At 33.6% G+C, this 19,852-nt stretch overlaps 3 protein-coding genes across 5 annotated transcripts in view; 1 reads left to right on the forward strand and 2 right to left on the reverse strand.

Annotated features, from left to right (window-relative positions):
• Positions 1–101: 101 nt before the first annotated feature.
• Positions 102–1,567, reverse strand: LOC105221826 (kynurenine formamidase). The gene is made up of 4 exons (XM_011198951.4): positions 1,369–1,567; positions 1,187–1,312; positions 892–1,105; positions 102–827 (listed from the first exon to the last, which is right to left on the reverse strand). The coding sequence occupies exons 1-4, from the start codon at positions 1,511–1,513 to the stop codon at positions 365–367; spliced, it is 948 nt and encodes a 315-aa protein (XP_011197253.2). The 5' UTR covers positions 1,514–1,567; the 3' UTR covers positions 102–364.
• Positions 1,568–2,646: 1,079 nt separating this feature from the next.
• Positions 2,647–11,584, reverse strand: LOC105221827 (daxx-like protein). 2 transcript variants are annotated; one of them, XM_011198954.4, is made up of 5 exons: positions 11,035–11,584; positions 6,938–9,340; positions 5,146–5,374; positions 4,838–5,018; positions 2,647–4,759 (listed from the first exon to the last, which is right to left on the reverse strand). In XM_011198954.4, the coding sequence occupies exons 1-5, from the start codon at positions 11,074–11,076 to the stop codon at positions 3,811–3,813; spliced, it is 3,804 nt and encodes a 1,267-aa protein (XP_011197256.2). In that variant the 5' UTR covers positions 11,077–11,584; the 3' UTR covers positions 2,647–3,810. The 2 variants fall into 2 exon arrangements, with proteins under 2 accessions (XP_011197256.2, XP_011197257.2); XM_011198955.4 differs by lacking the exon at positions 11,035–11,584 and adding an exon at positions 10,744–10,981.
• A 398-nt stretch (positions 11,585–11,982) lies between these two features.
• The window catches only part of LOC105222276 (carbohydrate sulfotransferase 4), a 76,672-nt gene continuing 68,802 nt past the window's right edge, over positions 11,983–19,852 (forward strand). Inside the window, exon 1 of one of the 2 annotated variants that reach the window (XM_049446747.1) lies at positions 11,983–12,633. In XM_049446747.1, the coding sequence (XP_049302704.1) occupies positions 12,056–12,633 (578 nt within the window). In that variant the 5' untranslated portion in view covers positions 11,983–12,055. Of the gene's footprint in view, positions 12,634–13,182; positions 14,586–19,852 lie in introns of those variants that run through there. The other variant, XM_049446746.1, reaches the window with a different exon arrangement.

Below are 19,852 nucleotides of genomic sequence, written 5' to 3' on the forward strand. Positions count from 1 at the left end.
AGGAGTACAATTCATTTTCCCCGACAACCCCGTCTTTTGTAAACGGAACGGAAGTGGATTTATATCCGCCCAAAAATTATCAACTTGGGGTTTCCAAAGCCATCACAAATGACAACTTTTATTAAAACGCAGTTTCAAACGCCGCTTCTAAGCTCAACAGTAACAAATTTTACTATTATTCGGAATGATAACGTAAACAGTATAATATAAAGTAAATGTAGTAGAATATTTAAGACAAGATTTTAGTAAACATTTTTATAGTTCAATTTCTTTAATTTTACTTTATTGTTGCTTGCACTAGCTTTTAATTTGATTTAGTTCTTTATTCTGGAATTGTCTATTATACTTCGATCTCAGTTATTTACTACACTAAATTTTTTAATAAGTATGTATTTATCTCAGATCCTTTGACAGGCACATTTTCTATTATATCAAAATGATCATAGCCCTCAAATATTTTAAATTCGATTTCTAGACCAGTATCTCTCAATTTCTTTGCAAATGCAAGAGACTGTCCTTTAAATGTTTCACTGTCATTTTCCGCCACTAAAACGTGAATACGTAGTTTTATTTGTTTCGCTAACTCGATGAATTCTTCATCCAATTTCCAACAAATTGGTGAGAGTTCTTCGGCGCTTACTAAATCTAAGTTCAATATGTTCGCCGGGTTAACGCTTGGCAAATTCCATAATTCACGTAAGTCAAAAACGCCACTGATTAAGAAAAACGACACCGTATTGTCAGCAAATGGTAATTTTAGTAAGCTGCTATTAAACAATAGCGTGATCATGTAGGCACCGGCTGAATGACCACTTATTGATATTTTACTGAAAAAAAATATAACAAGTTATAAGTGAAAAAAAGATGAGCAAATTTTTGATTATTAGATACCTGGCTTTTGTTTCGCTTGCATATGCGTATAACCATTCAAAGAAGTGTTTTAATTGTTCGTTAAGTGTGGCGAGTGACACGGATGGGCATAAATTATAATCAGCTGCAATTACACGAAAGCCTCGTTCCACTAAAGGTTCTACGAAAGAACCAGAAGTACTTCTATCCAATTCTTGCCAGTAGCCACCGTGTATATAAACGAAAATAGGCGTGCCTGTGTTCATAAAAATATGTATACATACATATATGAAAAATAAGATTAATACAATTTATATATACTTTCTTCGTATCATACCATTTTCCGTATCCTTATAATATATGTCTACAATTTGGTTATCCACTGTATTTATATTGTGTTTAAAGCTCTTTCCATAAGAAACATCGCGACGTACTTTATATTTTGCGCGTGCCTCTTCAGTTTCTAAAATAAAAATTTTTACTCTATATGGATTATAAGTATATACTAAAAGCACCCACGTTTCGTTGTAACCTTTAAAAAATGCTCGGTTACTGCTTTATCAGGCTCCGCGGCTTCTAAAAAACGCTTTGAATTCTTTGTGGGTGAATATTCCTTATTCAAATCAATTTCGTTTCCCTCAGCACCAACATTTATTGCATACATTTCTAATTGTTACACCAGCTGCTGTCACTACCTAATAATGCTCTTAAAACTTCTGAAATCTTTAATGAAGCCTTATCAATCTAAGCATATACATATGTATGTATGCATATGTGTAGATTCACAGATCACTGACACAAATCTCAAGAGCGATAGAGTGCATGTTTGGTGCAAATTTACTACATACACATAGTTGTAGTCTAAGCTTATATACACATACATATCAACACCTAAAATTCAAAATAACGTAACATCACTTTTTATAAGTTTACAAGTGAAGTAAAAACGATATAATAGAAACCACTCATTTTGAAGCAAAATGTGTGTTTTGGTTATAAAGTGGTTAGTTATTGGATATATTGAACAGCGGAAGCATAAAAGTTTATGATACATATACATATGTTATATGATGTAGTAAAACGTAAAACTGATATATATGATGATACGTTGTTTTGCATTTTAAGTGACGATATGTAGGTTCTTTGCCAGACAGACACAAATCTCAAGAACGATAGAATGCATGTATGGTGCAGATTTACTACGTACACATAGTTCATGCGGCCACATACATACATACATATGTATGTATATTTTTCTTATCATACCGGTTTTTGCATTATCTATTAAAATTTTGCGACAATTTTTTTTTATACCCTAGATAGGGTATACAGTGAAAGTTGCTATACATATGTATGTATGTAGGTATTTATGTTGAAATGTGATTAGCTGAGTCGATTTAGCCGTTTTTTCTGTATTTATGCAAGCTAGCCCTCATTTTTCTAGATATTGAACTGAAATTTGCACTCATCGTTTCCTCACCAAGAAGTCGATCGTTGCCGAAACCGCCAATATCAGACCACTATATGATATATGTAGCTACAAAACAAACTGACTGCTCAAAATTAGGTGCTCGTAGGGAAAAATTTTTTATTTGACTATACATACATATATCTTCGAGAAATTTTGCACAGGTTATTGTCCTTTGCAACACTACAAATTGTACAGCTCGGACCACTATGGATGGACGTTTTTTTTTGATTCGCTTTTATTATATGTACGTTTTAAGAAATGCACCTGTCAATGCTCTTATAGGTGCAAATAATTTAAATTTGCTATTGCAAATAAAACAATTTAAATATTTATATTGTATATATAAATTCTTAAAATTTATTGCCGTTTAGTGAAATAATTACGCATACGATCAAATGTGCTTAGGCCTAAAGAGATTTTAAAAAATATATGCATTCTGATATACATATTAATTATAACTAATATATGTTAGACACATTAAAGTATATAGTAGATTATGTTAGACGTACAAATAATTTGTAGTTATATTTAGACATAGAGAACACATTTACTTAACACTTGTACGCTCTGCACCTGCATTCTCACTGCATATTATTTTAATGTTTTTGTTCTTTCTTTTAATTTATGATTAATTACTTAAATTTCTACGTTAATTTACAATTTACAGTTAAATGATACATTTTTTTTTATTGTTATGATAGTATAGACTTAACTGCCAAATTTTTGCCAAAATTAATTTTTTAGTTAAATTTTTAGTGCCTACGCGCAATATAAATATGGATGTGTCAAATGTCAACTAGCAAAGTGTTAAAACAGGGTATTCCTTTTACATATTTGTAAATGTCGAAAACATAACCACATCGCACATGATCGCTACTATATTACTATGAAAAAGTATAATAGGATATCAAATGCAAAATTGAGTACGTTTGAAATCTGTAAAAATATATTTTTTTTGCTCAGGCCTATCACGAAAATAGCTTAATTAATTGAAGTAAATAAATATGTCACGATTTCTTTATATAAAAAATTGTTTAACAAAAGTATACGTATGTATGTATATGTGTGATCCTAATGTCTATTTACAACCTACATATATAAGTATAGGGCTCCGCGATTCGTAAGAGATATTTAGCAACTTTCGCACAAAAGAAAACAATTCGAGTTGCAAGAAAGGTATATTGCAGGTATGGCAAAGTACATATTCAAATGAATTAATAAAAGTTGAATAACTAGAATTAATTAGATAGCAAGTTTTTAGAGTTAGGTTTAGTTTAAGTTGTTCTTAAAAATTTTACATTATTGTACAAATCGGCTAAGTTAGATTTCTACATGAGAGTAGCGCTGTAAACTATTTGGTTTGTAAATTAAATACATTAATTTCACCTTAATGTAGCTATGCTACTATGCCCTCTATATACACACACAATATATTTAGTAGCTTTTGTGCAGTCAACTTAAGTAAGTTGTTGCAACGCTTTCAGCCATAACTACGATTCCTCATCGGAAATTACTATTTCTGCCACTGTGCGTTGTCGTTTTACTTCTTTCACTGTCGTATTTTGGGTTTGCATTTTGGCCTGTACCGTAGTGCGATTTGTCTCTTTTCTAACTATACTACTGTCTTCACTATCCATAATATTTACATTTTTTAAGCTTGAAACGGAAACAATTTTTATAGTTGCTGCTTGTGCTATTGCTGTAGGATTAGTGGCGTTGCTTTGTGTGACACCAAGCTTTGTACGCCCATTTGCTATGGCTATCGTCGTTTGTCTGCCATCAATGTCCTTTGTTGCCATAGTTGACTTTATCGTGGCCTTTTGTTGATCGTTGGCTAATGGATCTGCAGTCTTTTGTCTCACCAAATTGTTATTTACAGTATAATTTTTTTGCATTGCTGTGCTGCTTTCTTTGTCAGTTTTTGCAACTGTGACAGCTTTTTGTGTGTTCACCAAATCTGCTTTAGCTAAAGTTTTTGTTTTTGTGCTCGCCGAATTATCAGTTGGTGAAGGTTCCTTTAAAGTTTTGTTAGCTGGTGCTTTAGAATCTTCCTCAACTGGTTCTTTCGCTTCTTCTGTGGAACTGTTTATAACAATTTCAATATCTGATTCAACGTCTGACAGTATACCATTAGCTAGTTTCTCTACATCGGCCTCTAAATCACTACCATTCACTTGTTCTTCATCGTCCTCCTCATCTTCATCATCATCATCGTCATCGTCTTCATCATCAGTATCTAATGTGTCATCGTTGTCTTTTTTCGCACTTTCGTTTTTGTGTTTGCTTTTCCGTAACGCAGCAATTTTCGCCGCATTGGCACTGGTGCTAGCAACGGCATCGTCATCCTCAGCCTTATCTTCATTCGTTAAGACCTTCGCAACTTTTGCCTGACGGGCTTCCTTTAATTCCTCCTTGATCATATCTTGTTCGCGCGCATATCTTTACATATATAAAAAAATACATAATTTATGATAAACTTTGAGGTTATTGTATAGAAAAATGCAATATTCAACTTACTTTTCAATCACGTCACTAATGCGTGTGCGTTTCTTTTGATTCTCACTTAGTTTTGCTTGCAGTGATGCATCAATGGTGGCCGGATCCTTTTCGTGTGCTGTAAAATGTGTTACGGTCTCATAGAGATCAGTTTTACGACGCGACTGCAACAACTTTCCAACCTTTACAAAGGCATCATGCGCTTTACGAAAAAAAAATTAAGAATAATAAAAAAAAACGTTATTTTATTTTCCCACTTTTTAAAGTAATTAATAAACAATAACACAAGTATTACACGGCTTACGGCTGCAACACCGACGGGCACTCACCGATGCGCTTCATTTCGAAATTTGCCAAAGCATAATCATACTGCCGATTGCAGTGCTCGAGCATACGAAGCACGTCGAAATAGTCAGGAAACTCCTTCGTGCGATTTATGTACGCCTGCAATGTCTTATTGAACTGCGTGTACGTTGTGCCATTAAAATGTATGGGCTTTTTTACCAAACGATGTGCATTCTTGCTCTCACCGGTAAGATCACAAATTTTCTCGTATATCTAGAGATTACAAATAAACCAAAAATAGTATATAATATAATAACCATCATAAATAAAATTTAAAAAAATCATGAAAGAACTTCTTTTTGTTCGGTCAGTTTGTATTGCATCTAAGTATATGCTTTAGTGATGCCTTATACAATAAACATGTAAAATTTCATTGAGATACCTTCTCAAATAAAAAGTTTTCCACACAAGGACTTGAGCTTGATTGGTCAGTTTGTATAGTAGTTATATGCTATAGTTGTCCGATCAGAAAATTTTGTTCAAGGATTGTAGCGCTGTCTTAAATAATAATCTATGAAACTTTTTGTGAAAATATATTTACAAATATAAAAATTTGCCATACAGTTATAACGGGTGATTTTTTTGAGGTTAGGATTTTCATGCATTAGTATTTGACAGATCACGTGGGATTTCAGACATGGTGTCAAAGAGAAAGATGCTCAGTATGCTTTGACATTTCATCATGAATAGACTTACTAACGAGCAACGCTTGCAAATCATTGAATTTTATTACCAAAATCAGTGTTCGGTTCGAAATGTGTTTCGCGCGCGTGTTTTGTTCAGCGATGAGGCTCATTTCTGGTTGAATGGCTACGTAAATAAGCAAAATTGCCGCATTTGGGGTGAAGAGCAACCAGAAGCCGTTCAAGAACTGCCCATGCATCCCGAAAAATGCACTGTTTGGTGTGGTTTGTACGCTGGTGGAATCATTGGACCGTATTTTTTTCAAAGATGCTGTTGGACGCAACGTTACGGTGAATGGCGATCGCTATCGTTCGATGCTAACAAACTTTTTGTTGCCAAAAATGGAAGAACTGAACTTGGTTGACATGTGGTTTCAACAAGATGGCGCTACATGCCACACAGCTCGCGATTCTATGGCCATTTTGAGGGAAAAACTTCGGACAACAATTCATCTCAAGAAATGGACCCGTAAGTTGGCCACCAAGATCATGCGATTTAACGCCTTTAGACTATTTTTTGTGGGGCTACGTCAAGTCTAAAGTCTACAGAAATAAGCCAGCAACTATTCCAGCTTTGGAAGACAACATTTCCGAAGAAATTCGGGCTATTCCGGCCGAAATGCTCGAAAAAGTTGCCCAAAATTGGACTTTCCGAATGGACCACCTAAGACGCAGCCGCGGTCAACATTTAAATGAAATTATCTTCAAAAAGTAAATGTCATGAACCAATCTAACGTTTCAAATAAAGAACCGATGAGATTTTGCAAATTTTATGCGTTTTTTTTTTTAAAAAAGTTATCAAGCTCTTAAAAAGTCACCCTACTTGAGTTTAAGTTATGAGTTTTAATGGCAGTTACACCCTGTAGCAGTCCGACATATGAGCAGCTGTTTGGGCAGTATTTGTGCTAATTTCAGAACGATATCTCAAAAACTAAAGGACTACTTCGTACATATGCAAACAGATAGACAGACGCACATGATCAAATCGACTCATCTTATTACGCTAATCATTTATATATACTAAACTTAGGTGTAACAAACTTAGTGGCAAAAAGTTAACAAATTCTGCCTAGCAAAGCATTGTACTTCATACCTGACATGCGCGTTTTTTGAAACGCTCCACTTGCAGATAACTGGAGTCTTCTTCATCCCAATCCACTTCAGCAGACTCTAATACCTCAATTCGCTTTGTTAGTATATACAAAGCTTTATTCAACTTCTTGATCTGTTCATCGGTATGTTTATTGCCAGTACTGCTAATGTCTTCAACAGGTGGTCCATTGTCCTCGCCGCCAACAGCAGTGTCTTTTTCTTTATCCTTCTCACCACTTGGACTATCACTTTTCTCTTCGTCTTTTACCGACACCGGCAGTAGTGTTTCCTTATTCTTACTACGTACTTTTAATTCATCAACTATTGTCTTTAGGTGTAAGTACACTAAATCCGGTTCATTTTGTATATTTGTTATCACCGTACGCAAATTCTTGCCAAAGCCTTTAGAACGCACGAAATCGGGATGCACGTTATAATAATATTTGATTAATTTCGTTTTGACAAGCTTTTCCATATCCGCCGACGTATCCGCCTCGCGACACACCTTCAACAACTCCTCATAATCACTGGTGAGCGGCAGTCGCTCTTCAGTCGTTTTGCCACTTTTTTCATTAGCAAGCGGAGTTGTACATTTAGCAGGTTGTTGTTGTATTTTAGCATCACCGTTGGTAATTGAAGTGTTGGACTTATTTTTCACCGATCTTGTTTGCGTTGGTGATATTGTTGGTGAAATTGTAATAATTTCATTGCGACGCGAAGTGTTTGTCTTTTCAGGTGATTCTGTTAAGTCTATTTTTAGTGGCAAAGTAGATTTAATAAAAGTGGATTTTGTTGTTGTATCTGGTGCTTTCGAAGTTTTTAATAATTGCGTCTTTGGCGCATTTTTAACTGGTTCCACAGACGTCTTCGATGTGGGCGGTTGCGTTTTAGTATTGCTGGTATTGGGCAATAGTTCTACTACTAAATCATCATCTTTAAAATTTTTAGCGGTTGTAGTTGGTGCAGCGGCGCGTTTTAGCCATGCTTCGTCGTTTTTACGTAATAATGTTGTCGGCTTAACACGACGAACACCTCCTGCTGGTGCATTTGTAGAAGCCGGTGTTGTTATAATTGAGGTTGAAGCTGTAGTCATGCCCAGCGTTACTAGCGAAGTGGCCGGTGTGATTGCTATTGGAACTATAGGTGCTGCCGAAGTTTTGACTTTTGGTGGATAATTTAACAAACTATTGCTGGTTGTTTTATTAATCGTTGGACTCATTTGTGTGGCAAGACTATTTACATATGCGATGCGTGGTCCGGAACATGATTGTTGCAACGCGACTGGTGTGGCTAATAAACTCGCTGCGGATGCCGAAGCTATTGATGTCGTTGTTAGATTTACACTAACAACATTGTTATTGCTATTTTTTGGTGGTAGCATAATTTTAAAGTTATTATTAATATTTTTATTGCTATTGCTAGTATTGCTACTGTTGTTCGTATTGTTGTTGATGTTTGTATTAATGCTGCTGGTCAATTGTGTGCGTGCCGCTGTAACCGATGTGGACGGCGGCAAACTACAAGTTGTATGCATCAATTTTGGACTGAACAACTGATTGTCACTGAACGTTGTAGCCGCACTATGTGGTGGGGTGGCTAGCAATTGAAGCGGTGGTGTGGCGCCAGCTGCCATTGACTGCACGGATGAGATTAATGGCATCAGCGTAGTATTTGATGTGGAAGTTGTTGTAATATTGCTAGGACTGATCGTAGCGGGTGGCGTACTTATTTTTCGCACTTGTGAATCAAGTTTCAGCGTGTGCTGTGGTTTTTGTAGTTGCTGCTGCTGCAATTTTGGCGGATTATGCTGTTGCTGTTTTGATTTCTGCAACTTGGGTGGCTGTGCTTGTTGTTGAGGTGGCATTTGCAGTTGTTGGGTAGGTGACGATGTTGTCGATAAGCGCTTACGTAACACAGACGGTGATGGCTGTAGTTGTGGTAATTGTGATAAATGTGGTAATTGTTGTTGTTGCTGCTGCTGTTTGTTTGCGACTGGTTGTTGTTGCGGATGTTGTTTTGTGTTCAGCGTTTGTGTTAAATGTCTTGGTGGCGTGGGTGTTTGTCTTTCCTTCAAACTGGTTATCGCAGTATTTGCATTAATTTTTAAAAGACTTGTCGCAGCAGTCTTTGACAAAATTAATTTACTGGTTGCAGCTACTGTTTCCGCCGAAATTTTTGCTGCTGTCTCAGTAATATTTGACACGGTAATTCGGCCAACAGCATTGCTGTTATCAACAGGACTGCGTCGTGTGATTGTTATGCCACTGGGTATTGGACGTGGTTTTGTTTTTTTATGTTTTAGTTGATTTGTTGTCACATTTGCAGAACATTTTGTGGCCGTTCCCTTTATGGGTGTTATCGTGGCTGGAATTGATGGAGCAATAAACGCTTTCTTTGTTGGCACCTAAGAGAAAAAAATGTTATTAAATAATCATCAGAAAAATCCACAGCATAAAAATATAAACATGTATGAAAAATTTGGGCAAATTCCTAACTTTACTAATGACAGTCGAAAACTTTAATTTTTAAATTGAAATTAATTATATTATTAATTAATTTTATTGATTCTAAAATACCCGTTTAAGATATTAACAACATGTCTTTGGTAAACGCAATTTAAATTACATGCATATGTACATATATGTAGATATATTGCTTTACACCACCCAGTTGTCTCAAAGTACTTCTTCCTTTGCTATTCGCCCACTTACAACCAAAAACATCAAAAATAAAAGGCGGGAAAATTTAAAGTGGAGACTTGTCGTGGAGCAAAACAAAACATCGCATCGGTAGCGTAAACACTACCTACCGACTGCGCAGTCGGTGTTGATTGATAAAATAGAGGCGCCAAAGTTAACTGCAGTAGCAGAACGAATGTAAACATACCATCATGTGCTTCACAACAGAAAAACTTGTACACGTTATAAATAATAAATTTTGAGCATTGCTGTACATAACTTCGATTGTTGTAGAGGTTTGCAGGTATGAATTGCGCTTTAATTTATTTTTGTTTTTATATGAATATAAAAAGCGTGATGAGTTATAATTAATCATATATACATATGCCACCGAGTTTAATATAATAAACGATGAGAAAAGACAAAGCTGATATAATTCTGATATTTCGTTCTTACTAATTATAAAAGCAATAAAATATGCATTCTACTTGTATTGCACATCATATCTGCAATATTGTTAGAAGATAACTGCACAATTTGATACATCACACGTCATTTTGGTATATGTATGTATGTAATTTAATATTGAAATAAGGAGTGGATATAATTTTAAAACTTTAATTCCCATACATTTATGTGAATGTACAAGTTGAAAATAATAAACAACCACAAATATGTAAACAAACATTTGTCAACTGTTTGTCATCTTTCATTGAATTCGCCGCGTTTGCGTGAACCTCACAACTAAACACACAATTTACGAAGTCATGTGCAACCCTGACATACCATTACCACTATACTACCGCGAAAGACAACGACTACTCCCATTAATCTAACACCACTTTCAAGAAATTTAACTATTTGCTGGCGCGTATTGGCGATCTGTGTATGTATATGTGTATTTGACTGGTTCGCCTATTTCAGTAATGTTCTTCGTTCGCTCAACTATTCATCATCATCGTTCCGATTGTTGGTATTCGCATGCAATCGGGGAAACTGAAGTCTCCAATATGAACTTCGCTACTACACCTTGTAGAGTTTAATATACCTTTAAATTGAGCAAGTATAAACCTTACGCACACATAAACATATCTCTATTTAATAAACACTTGTAATATGCCCTGCTGACCATTATTTCTGCAAGCGAATTATACTGAGCACAATGCACGTCAACGACGCCGACTACTATTGACTGTAGTTGCGCTTATTAGCCATACAATTATAGCGCCAACTCAAAATACACACAGAAAAATATGCCATCGATAGCATAGATCTAACACAAACCGACAGACAACTCGTCAAATAATTGGCCTTACCGAATACAAATTAAAAATGTATTCATAGGTTCACAGTTTGTCAGTATAATACTCGTACTACTTTTATCGCCCTCTTTTTTATTTACACTCAATTGCCATTTTACCTCATCTTCGTCCGAGGAATCCAATACAATCACAGAACTCATTTTTTCACTGCGAATATTCCTCTTTTTCACATGAGGCTGCCTGTTAATCGCCCCTACACTTCTTTCTATATCAAAGTTTACAGCGCGCAAAATTACTCAAATTTGGTACTTCACAACCACGCGTAATTAAACAATAAATATGTCTACGTGATGTACTGGTTGTTTTACACAAAAAAAAAAACAAATAAATTAATGGCCCGGCGCACTATAATAGCACTGCAAGTTGAGAATATCCACATTCGACGGCGAATAATTGACTACTTGTGCAATAATTCATATGTCGCAAGTTAAATGTGATTTTCGCCGTGCTGCCTTCTATTGTATTGTGGTCGTTTTGTTTTCTTCTTGATTTTTTCCCGAAGAAAATGAACAAAATTCGATGTTTTCGATTGGAATAACACATTTTGTGACATTTTGGTGTTGTTGTTCGCCGCAACTGTAACAGATATTCGCCGTCAAATGAGAGTCAATTGAGCCCGCGAAACACCTCTCTGAGGAATATCTGAATAAAAGCGAATTGTACGCATGGCGAATATGGGTGGTTGGCGTATTTACTACTTGAAAGGTGTGAGGCAGAATTGTGTGACATTTGAAATTTAAAAGACATTTCGAAGAGTATACATGGTTGCGTTTAACTATTATTACATACTGCTTCATTTTATAAATAAGTACGGAAAACTAAAATCTTTATTGTTTTTGCACAACAACAAATTAAATTAATTTCATTAAAGTTTCACAAACTTCAAGACATTTTTTCTGCTGTTGAATATGAAAAATGCTTGCAACCGAAATTGGAATTTTTATTGAAGAAAATGTTTTTTAAGCATTGAAATTCTTGTCGAATTATATTTCAACCCAAAATACATAGTAGCTATCGAAACAACTACATACATACATATATACATTTAGTTGAGCTGATCGGAGTGTTGAGTTTTATTTCCGCAAGATTAGTAAATTATAGCACTTATTCTTCATCACCATGTGGAAAATACAATTATTTATTTATTGTGGTGTTTGCATTTGGTTTCTGGCAATTTTTACCATTTTTCCCAAGAAACCAAATATGAGGGAGGCGTTGTTTAAACAGAGACAAACTGTGAAAAAAGAAATTAATTCCTTACCTTCATTCAATCAGTCAATTTCAGTTGGCAGCAAAGATCCAATCCGCAATGTGATTGTCACAAAGTGGTTATCGGGTTCCAGCCGTCTTGTCAAATATTTCCATCGTGCTCCGGGATACTATCAACATTTCTCACCATTATATAATTCAAAATATCAAATTATACGTTCAACATCAGAAATAGCAGACGCATTGAAATCTTTAAAGCAATTATTATTATGTGATTACAACAACACTGATTTGCTTTTAAAGATGGCTAAAAAACATTTTACGTTCTATTCGCTTTACGGGCATCAGCGGAAGCTGTGCAGACAATATCCCTTGCATTGCTGGAACAAAGATTTCCTGGCAGAAGTATGCAAAATGTATCCGTTTTTAACAATGGTTGTGTATAAGATGCTGCTAAAAGATATTGGACAAATGTTAAATGATAAAAGGTAAGCAATTTATTATTTAACCCATTACTTTGACTTTAATAATATATGAAGTTTGCATTCAATTATATTGAATTCAAAAATAATTTATTTCGATTACCTCTAATTTATTGCGGTTTTCGCTGAATATAACTTCACATAACATTCACTGTTGTTGTCGTTTATTATTACATTATTATTATATTTGATTTTACTTTAATATCAAACTTTATAAACGTTCCATTACGAAATAAAAATGAAAATTCCCAATCAGATTAATGCAACACTGTGCTCTACTCGAAACGGAAGACCTACCACATCTTTTAAATTTTTAAAACCATATAAAAATCAGCTAAAAAATTATGAATTTGCTTTCTATAAAAATTAAAAAATATTCCTACAGAAAGTATGTACTATATAAAACAATTAAACTAATTACTAGCGCTCCTTAAGTTAAGCCTTACATAGCATTATTTTTGAGATCAAATTTAATATACTTAACATCTGGTAGCCTTTTACTCTGTTTACATTTGACAGCTGTCTGGGATATAAATAAAGGGAAAAGAAAATGTAAAAAGCTAACATAATGAAGAAGCCGAATGGAGTTCTTCTTGTTATTGGTTTGCTCTTGAGTCGAATAGTTTAATATCACGGAGTTTTATGTAGGACGATAAATTAGAAAAGTGTTTAAATTTCCTTGGGTTTACACATATATAGTGTGTGTGATGTTGGAATAATATTTTGAAATTAAATTTTAAGGATGCCGCTCACCTACGGATGAAGTGAAAACGGGGATAAGATTTATGTTTAATGTGTAAACGCAATAATTTATTAAGTATCATTATCCGAAGTGTTGTTGTATTTACATTAGTACGTGTGTGTGAAAGTTGTTAGGCACTTGAAAAATTTATATAAATATTTGAACAGGAAATATGCATGAATACTTTGCATATCCATTGATTACATATATATATGTATACGAAAAAAGTAATTATTAATTTGCGTTAAAAAGGTGAATTTTGTAATAGTAAGAAGTGTTTGCTGTTGAATAACGGTGTACAGTATTTTAAGTTTCGTGTGCATGCATTACTAAGATTACGCGTCGAGCTTTGTGCCTTTGGAAGTCGAATGTCCAAAACAGATTCAACAACTATTTCATTGCTTACTGGAGCATCTGTGGATAGCGTCAGCAGGACACGCGCTCAGCAACGCATCAGCCTAACAACAAAACGACGAAAAATGTCACGTCGCGCTAATCTGATAGGCATTTGTGGCGTTAGCAGTCTGTGCATATTATTGCTGATAGCGACAACCCAACATCGACCTGCCTCTATGACCATATCTAACGGAATGTCCGTTGGCGTTGGTGACATATCAGGCATACAGACCGGTTATGTCGATCGGCATCATGTGGGCACTGCGAGCGTAGCATATAATATGACTGCTACAATAGCGGATGTCCTGGCGGCGCAACGCTCGAAGATTCTAACCGAAATGGAAAACTTCGAATATCCACAAGGACGTTTTGGTGTCGATGCTGAAAAATTATCTGATATGACACCTGAAACAAATGGTACACCCGTACGTAGTGTTATCATCACAACTTGGCGTTCGGGCTCAACATTCTTGGGAGACATATTGAATGCCATGCCTGGCAATTTTTATCATTATGAACCGCTATTATCATTTGGTATTAATCAAGTACGCGATCCCTCGGAGGGCAGCGAAGCGTTACATATGTTACGGCATTTGCTTCATTGTAACTACACAGATATGCAGGAGTATCTTGAATATGGTAAAGAACATTCATATCTGTTCGAACATAATGAACGTTTATGGAGTGTGTGCAAAGAGTTTCCCCACTATTGTTGGCGACCGAAATTTCTCTCACCCACATGTAAACTTTTTCCCATGCAGAGCATGAAAGTGGTGCGTTTACGATTATCATTGGCGAAGGCATTACTTGATGACAAAAGGTAAGTGATTAATTAATTTTACTCTTTACAAAATATTCATAGAAAATTATATGGGTTGTTGAAATAATCCAATTTTAATACTCCAAAGCGTTCTAAGTTATATTTTTTTATAAATATTTTATCGTATTTAAAAGAAGGTAATAAATGTTAGTATAAATGATAAACAAATAATGCTGACACATACATTTAAGCATAAAAATAAATTAACTATTGGCGGGTAGCAATTTAATCGATAAATTAATCTGGTTTTTCGCTCCAAATTGCATTCCAATATGCGTCCACGAGTGTTGTGTAGATCCTCAATTGCCTCACCGCACACTCTTCCACAATTCTGTTTTGTAAACCAAAGTGTCAGCAAAGTTCTTTGCAGAAAGAAAGTAAGAAAAGAAATGAACATTCATAAAAAAACGTTTGCGGCCCGTCACAATGAGGCAATGAAACGTAACAGTAAAAAAGTAGAGCAAATATTGTGAGACACTGAGACACCTAACTAACACAATGACGTTGGTAGTTAGTTGGTAACGTTAGTGGACACTCAAGTGGGCCACCGGCGTTGACAGCAGCCAAGCAGTCTATTATTAACAAAAATATGACTACTACAACAGACTCGATAGTACTTCTGTACAAAAAGAAGCTCATATAAGACAATTTCCTTCTTGTGCAAGTGGATGCAGATTTATACCACGAAATAAACTTAATGGTTAGTCTTTTGTTAATTTTAAAGATATTTGCCCATATTGCTGTGCAATCTTTTTAAGAGGACGCTATATTAAGTGGACATCTGCATTAACCGTGCACATTAGTCGGTTCCAAATTTTTTTGATCTTTTTTAAAACAATGTATTAAGCGTGAAACTCGATTAACCATGTAGAAAGTCTGGTCCTGCCAGTGTCCGCTCATGGAAAATTTCACTGTGTTTGGTTTGTTGGGGATCTTGGAATTAAGTACGCGTTAAACCCGGCTTCACACCATTTCCCAGTTATTTTAACTATAACATATATTATATTTTACTTCAAATACAAAATGTTGCAGGTGCTATGTCTTCTAATTGGACATATGTACTTTGTACTTAAGTGTTTCCTCACAGACGGGTCAGAAGACTTAGCGAAAAGAAAACGGGTGCAAATAGCATACTAGAAGAGCACTGTTCGCGAGGTATTGAATATTCTTATTGGGTTGCACCAATGTTTCAAGTTCTTATGTACAAATGTCTGTATGGTTGTAAAGGTATTGTCATTTACACATTCCTACAGTAACGGCACTTACTGTAATAACTCACCACTAGAGTAGGTTCTTAAATTACAAATGCGGTTTTGCTTGGTTGGTTAGTTGGATTGCTCGTTTGTTAGACACCACCTTAGAGCCGCCCGAGTTATGCATAAATATACGCAAAACACGAATATACGTATAACTGGACATACACATACCATATGTACATATTATTAAAGGTGTTTAGTGACCCGATTTGTTTTGCTCTGTGAAACTAAAGCAAAAACAATACGTAATAAGGTGCAAAATAATATTAGAGTGAAAATTAACTCTTTCAAATGTCGCTACATGCATACATACATTTTCATATTCTTATAAGTATTTATATATGTATGTATGTAAAAGTTAAAAAAGGGAAATACATTTTTCGTTCTTGTACGAGTATTATATAAATGGTGCTGATTTTATGGAATACGTTCCAATTTTAAAATACCAGAACCAATCAGTCGTCAGGTGTGACCCAATTCCGTTTTCCGCTATAAAAATAACAACGACCCAACTATGTTTACGTAACAGTTGGGTAACGTTGTAACCGGAACGGATGCGGATTTATAATATTTCCGGTAACGACTGTCACTTCAGCAAAATTTTCCAGAATTATTAGCGAAAAATTCTTATATGTATGTACCACTATAGGTTCACACAGCTAGAACAAATGGAATTTTCTAAAAATTGTTGGTCTTCGTGTACTTTTGACATGAAAATGGTTTTTTTTTTTAAATCCAATTTCTGTTCCAGGAAGTTTATAAACATATGTATATAAGATCGCTATCACGACAAATAGGTAGTTGGAAGAAGTCTGCTAGTAGTAAGATAGTTAAATTAACATATAAAATAGAATTTTTAGTTAGGGTAATAATAAATTAAAATAAATTTCAAATTTCTAATCTCAAATACCAGATCGAAAATTTAAAAATAATTTTTTAATACCAAAAATCAGATTAAAAATTAAAAGATAAATTTAAATTTTTTTTAAATTAAAAAATAAAATTTTTATCCTCAATACCGGCCTGAAAAAATTTTTAATCCCAAGTATACATACGAGGTAAGCAAAAAAAAAAAAAATAATTTACTTTAAAATATTAAGTTTTTTATCTTAATGAATATTTTGTTGTTTTTATTTTTGTGTAGAAACAAATTTGCCACTAATGTTTTAAAAAATAATTAAATAAACATTTGTATTAAAACAACAATTTTTAATCAAGCGTACCGCATTAAAAAATAAAAATTGTAGTCTCACGTACATACATACATACATTTTATATATGTACAATGTATGCAAATGTATAATTAGGAATTAAAAAATAATAATTTGTTTTAGAATTAAATTTTTCTCGCGTTTGCGTACTTCACTCAAATCTAAATATAATATTCTGAATTTTCAATTTTTAATCGCAAACATTTCGGAGTAAAAAATAAAAATCTAATTTTTAAAACAAATTTTTTTATTAAAGAATTTGCAACCCTGGTGTGAGATAAATAAATCTTTCCATTTTATTCTTTTTCATTCCTGCTTTTAATTTCAAATTTTTTTTTATTATTAGATTAAAAAATTATTTATTCAAATTTAATTCAGATTTTGAGGTTAAAAATAAAATTTAACATTTGTATATCGTATATGGGGATTAAAAAAAATAAATTTTCAATTTCGATTTTGGGGTTAAAAATACAATTTTTAAATTTTTAAATTCAAATTGTTTTAATTAAAAAATTTGCGTAGTTGTCTGTAATATGGAAACCTTGCAAATTTTCAAATTTTAATCAGTATTTTCGAATTAAAAAAAATTCTTTTAATTACAATTAATATTTTAATTAAAAATTCGCAGCATTGATTATCCATAATATGGGCGAGTAGTCGAATTGTTTGGAAAGTAAAGCGAGAGAAATTTTTTTGCTATCTTCTTCAAAACACAAGCTACTTTCTGTTTCAACTACGTTGTAAAAAACCCCAACTAGTGATGCGGATATAAAACTCGAATCCGAATCAAAATTGAATGCGCAGACGTTTAACTTAATTAAATTACATCTCATATACTTTGTTAGTATGTCCTTACAAGGTTTTACCAAAACAATTGCCACATTCTTATTCATATACATACATACATATGTATGTGCATACATATGGAACACTTGCATACATACATATATAGTTATGTTTATATTGCGATAACAAAAAAATCAGTAAGGAAGAGAATTTGAAAAATCAATATGACTTCTTTGTTGAAAAACAAATTTGGACTGTTCGGTTATGTAACCATTTATACAAGCAAATATTACGTACTTGTACCTTTATGTACGTATGTAAGTATGTGAATGCGTGTGGTTAAATAATTTTGGAGGCACGTTTATTATTTCCTGTAAATTTGCATATACTAAATATATATTCTTATATGTTAATATATTTTCATGCAAATATGTACTTCACATACATATGTATGTATGTACATATTAAAGAGGGTAGATTTTTTATTAAAAAATTGGTTTTCCGGGAAATGGTCTATGGATCATTCTGAACAACTTTGCCTAAGAGACTATTGGTCTAAAACCGGTTTCGGGTTTTTGAGGCGACTTAAAAAATCTGAACTATCGGTTATATGGGAGATAAAATGTGATATAGTTGACCTATCTGGCTGATTTCGACAAGTGATCAATAAAATATTAAAATGCTCTCATGTATAAAATTTCATTTGGATATCTCAAAAACTAATGAAGGTTTTTTTTATTATAAAAAATTGCTCAGAATGATCTGTAGAACATTTCATGCATACGCGATTTGTCCGTCTGTTTCGGTTCCTTGTTGTTGTAGCGACAGAATTCTGCCGAGTTGACAGTCCTTGTCCGGATAAAAAATTCGGGTCCATTCCGTTTACGTAAATCTGACTGTCGTGGGAACGGTTTGGATCTCTGTAAATCGATCCGCTCTAATGTATGTACAGATATACTTATTAACTTCTTTATGCTATAGTCTATAAATAGTTTTATTATATGCTACTGCTATACGATGAAATAAATCTCGGTATGTTTACTTGTTATATTGAATCCCGTTTTCAGAAGTTAATACACACATATTAAGTTATATGCATAAGAACGTGCACGCCAAAGCGGATATCATACCTTTTTAATTATAAGCATGTACACTATTGAACATGGCTTAACTTGCATAAATTTGTTTATTAATATTTAATTACCTGAATTTTCTTCAATTAATAACTGCAAAGCTATTAAGTATTTGTTACGCATCATAATTCAGAATTTTGTATAACAACTTTGCCAGCAAACCAGTTATATTATGTAGTGAATATGTATGAATATGTATGTACACGCATACATTTTCTAATAATGGTAATTAAAATTTCTTCGAAAAATATGTTGTTTGCAGTTTATGCAAGTTCCAGTTCCCAAAACCAAAAATAAATGTTATTCATGGTGAATTTGGACACAAACTATTGCTAGAAATCGGCAATATGTTAATTAATTATTGTTAGTTGCATTCATACATGCTTATATGTATGTACATATACTTATAGTTATTTGCATGTATCTGCAAATATTTGTGTGTAAAGATGTATTTAATACGAACAAATCTTAGCGTGAATAAGTGCTAAACAATAAAGGGGTTTTCAATAAATATTTTATTTTTATACAAATTAATTTTGAGAAAATTTATGCAATATTTTGTTGAAAAATATATTTTTAAAGAACCAATTGTCAGTTGTATTTTTTTTTTAATTTTATTTAGAAGTTGCATTAAATCACTTTAACCGCATTGGCGTCAAAATTAAAAAAAAAAACCGCCAAACAAGAAGTTTTTAAAAACTTAACTCCTTCAGTGAATTTCGTTTTATATCTTCGATCGACTGAAAACGGGTTCTACGAAGCGGCAATTTTAGTTTGGGGAAAAAATCGCACTGAGACAAATCTGCTGAATATGTTGGTTGATCGATTGATAGTATTCATTGCGTTTTTCGCTTTAAATTCGGTCAAAATCGTGGGTCGAA

Source organism: Bactrocera dorsalis, chromosome 1 (assembly GCF_023373825.1).
Source record: "Bactrocera dorsalis isolate Fly_Bdor chromosome 1, ASM2337382v1, whole genome shotgun sequence".
Lineage (NCBI taxonomy): Eukaryota > Metazoa > Arthropoda > Insecta > Diptera > Tephritidae > Bactrocera > Bactrocera dorsalis.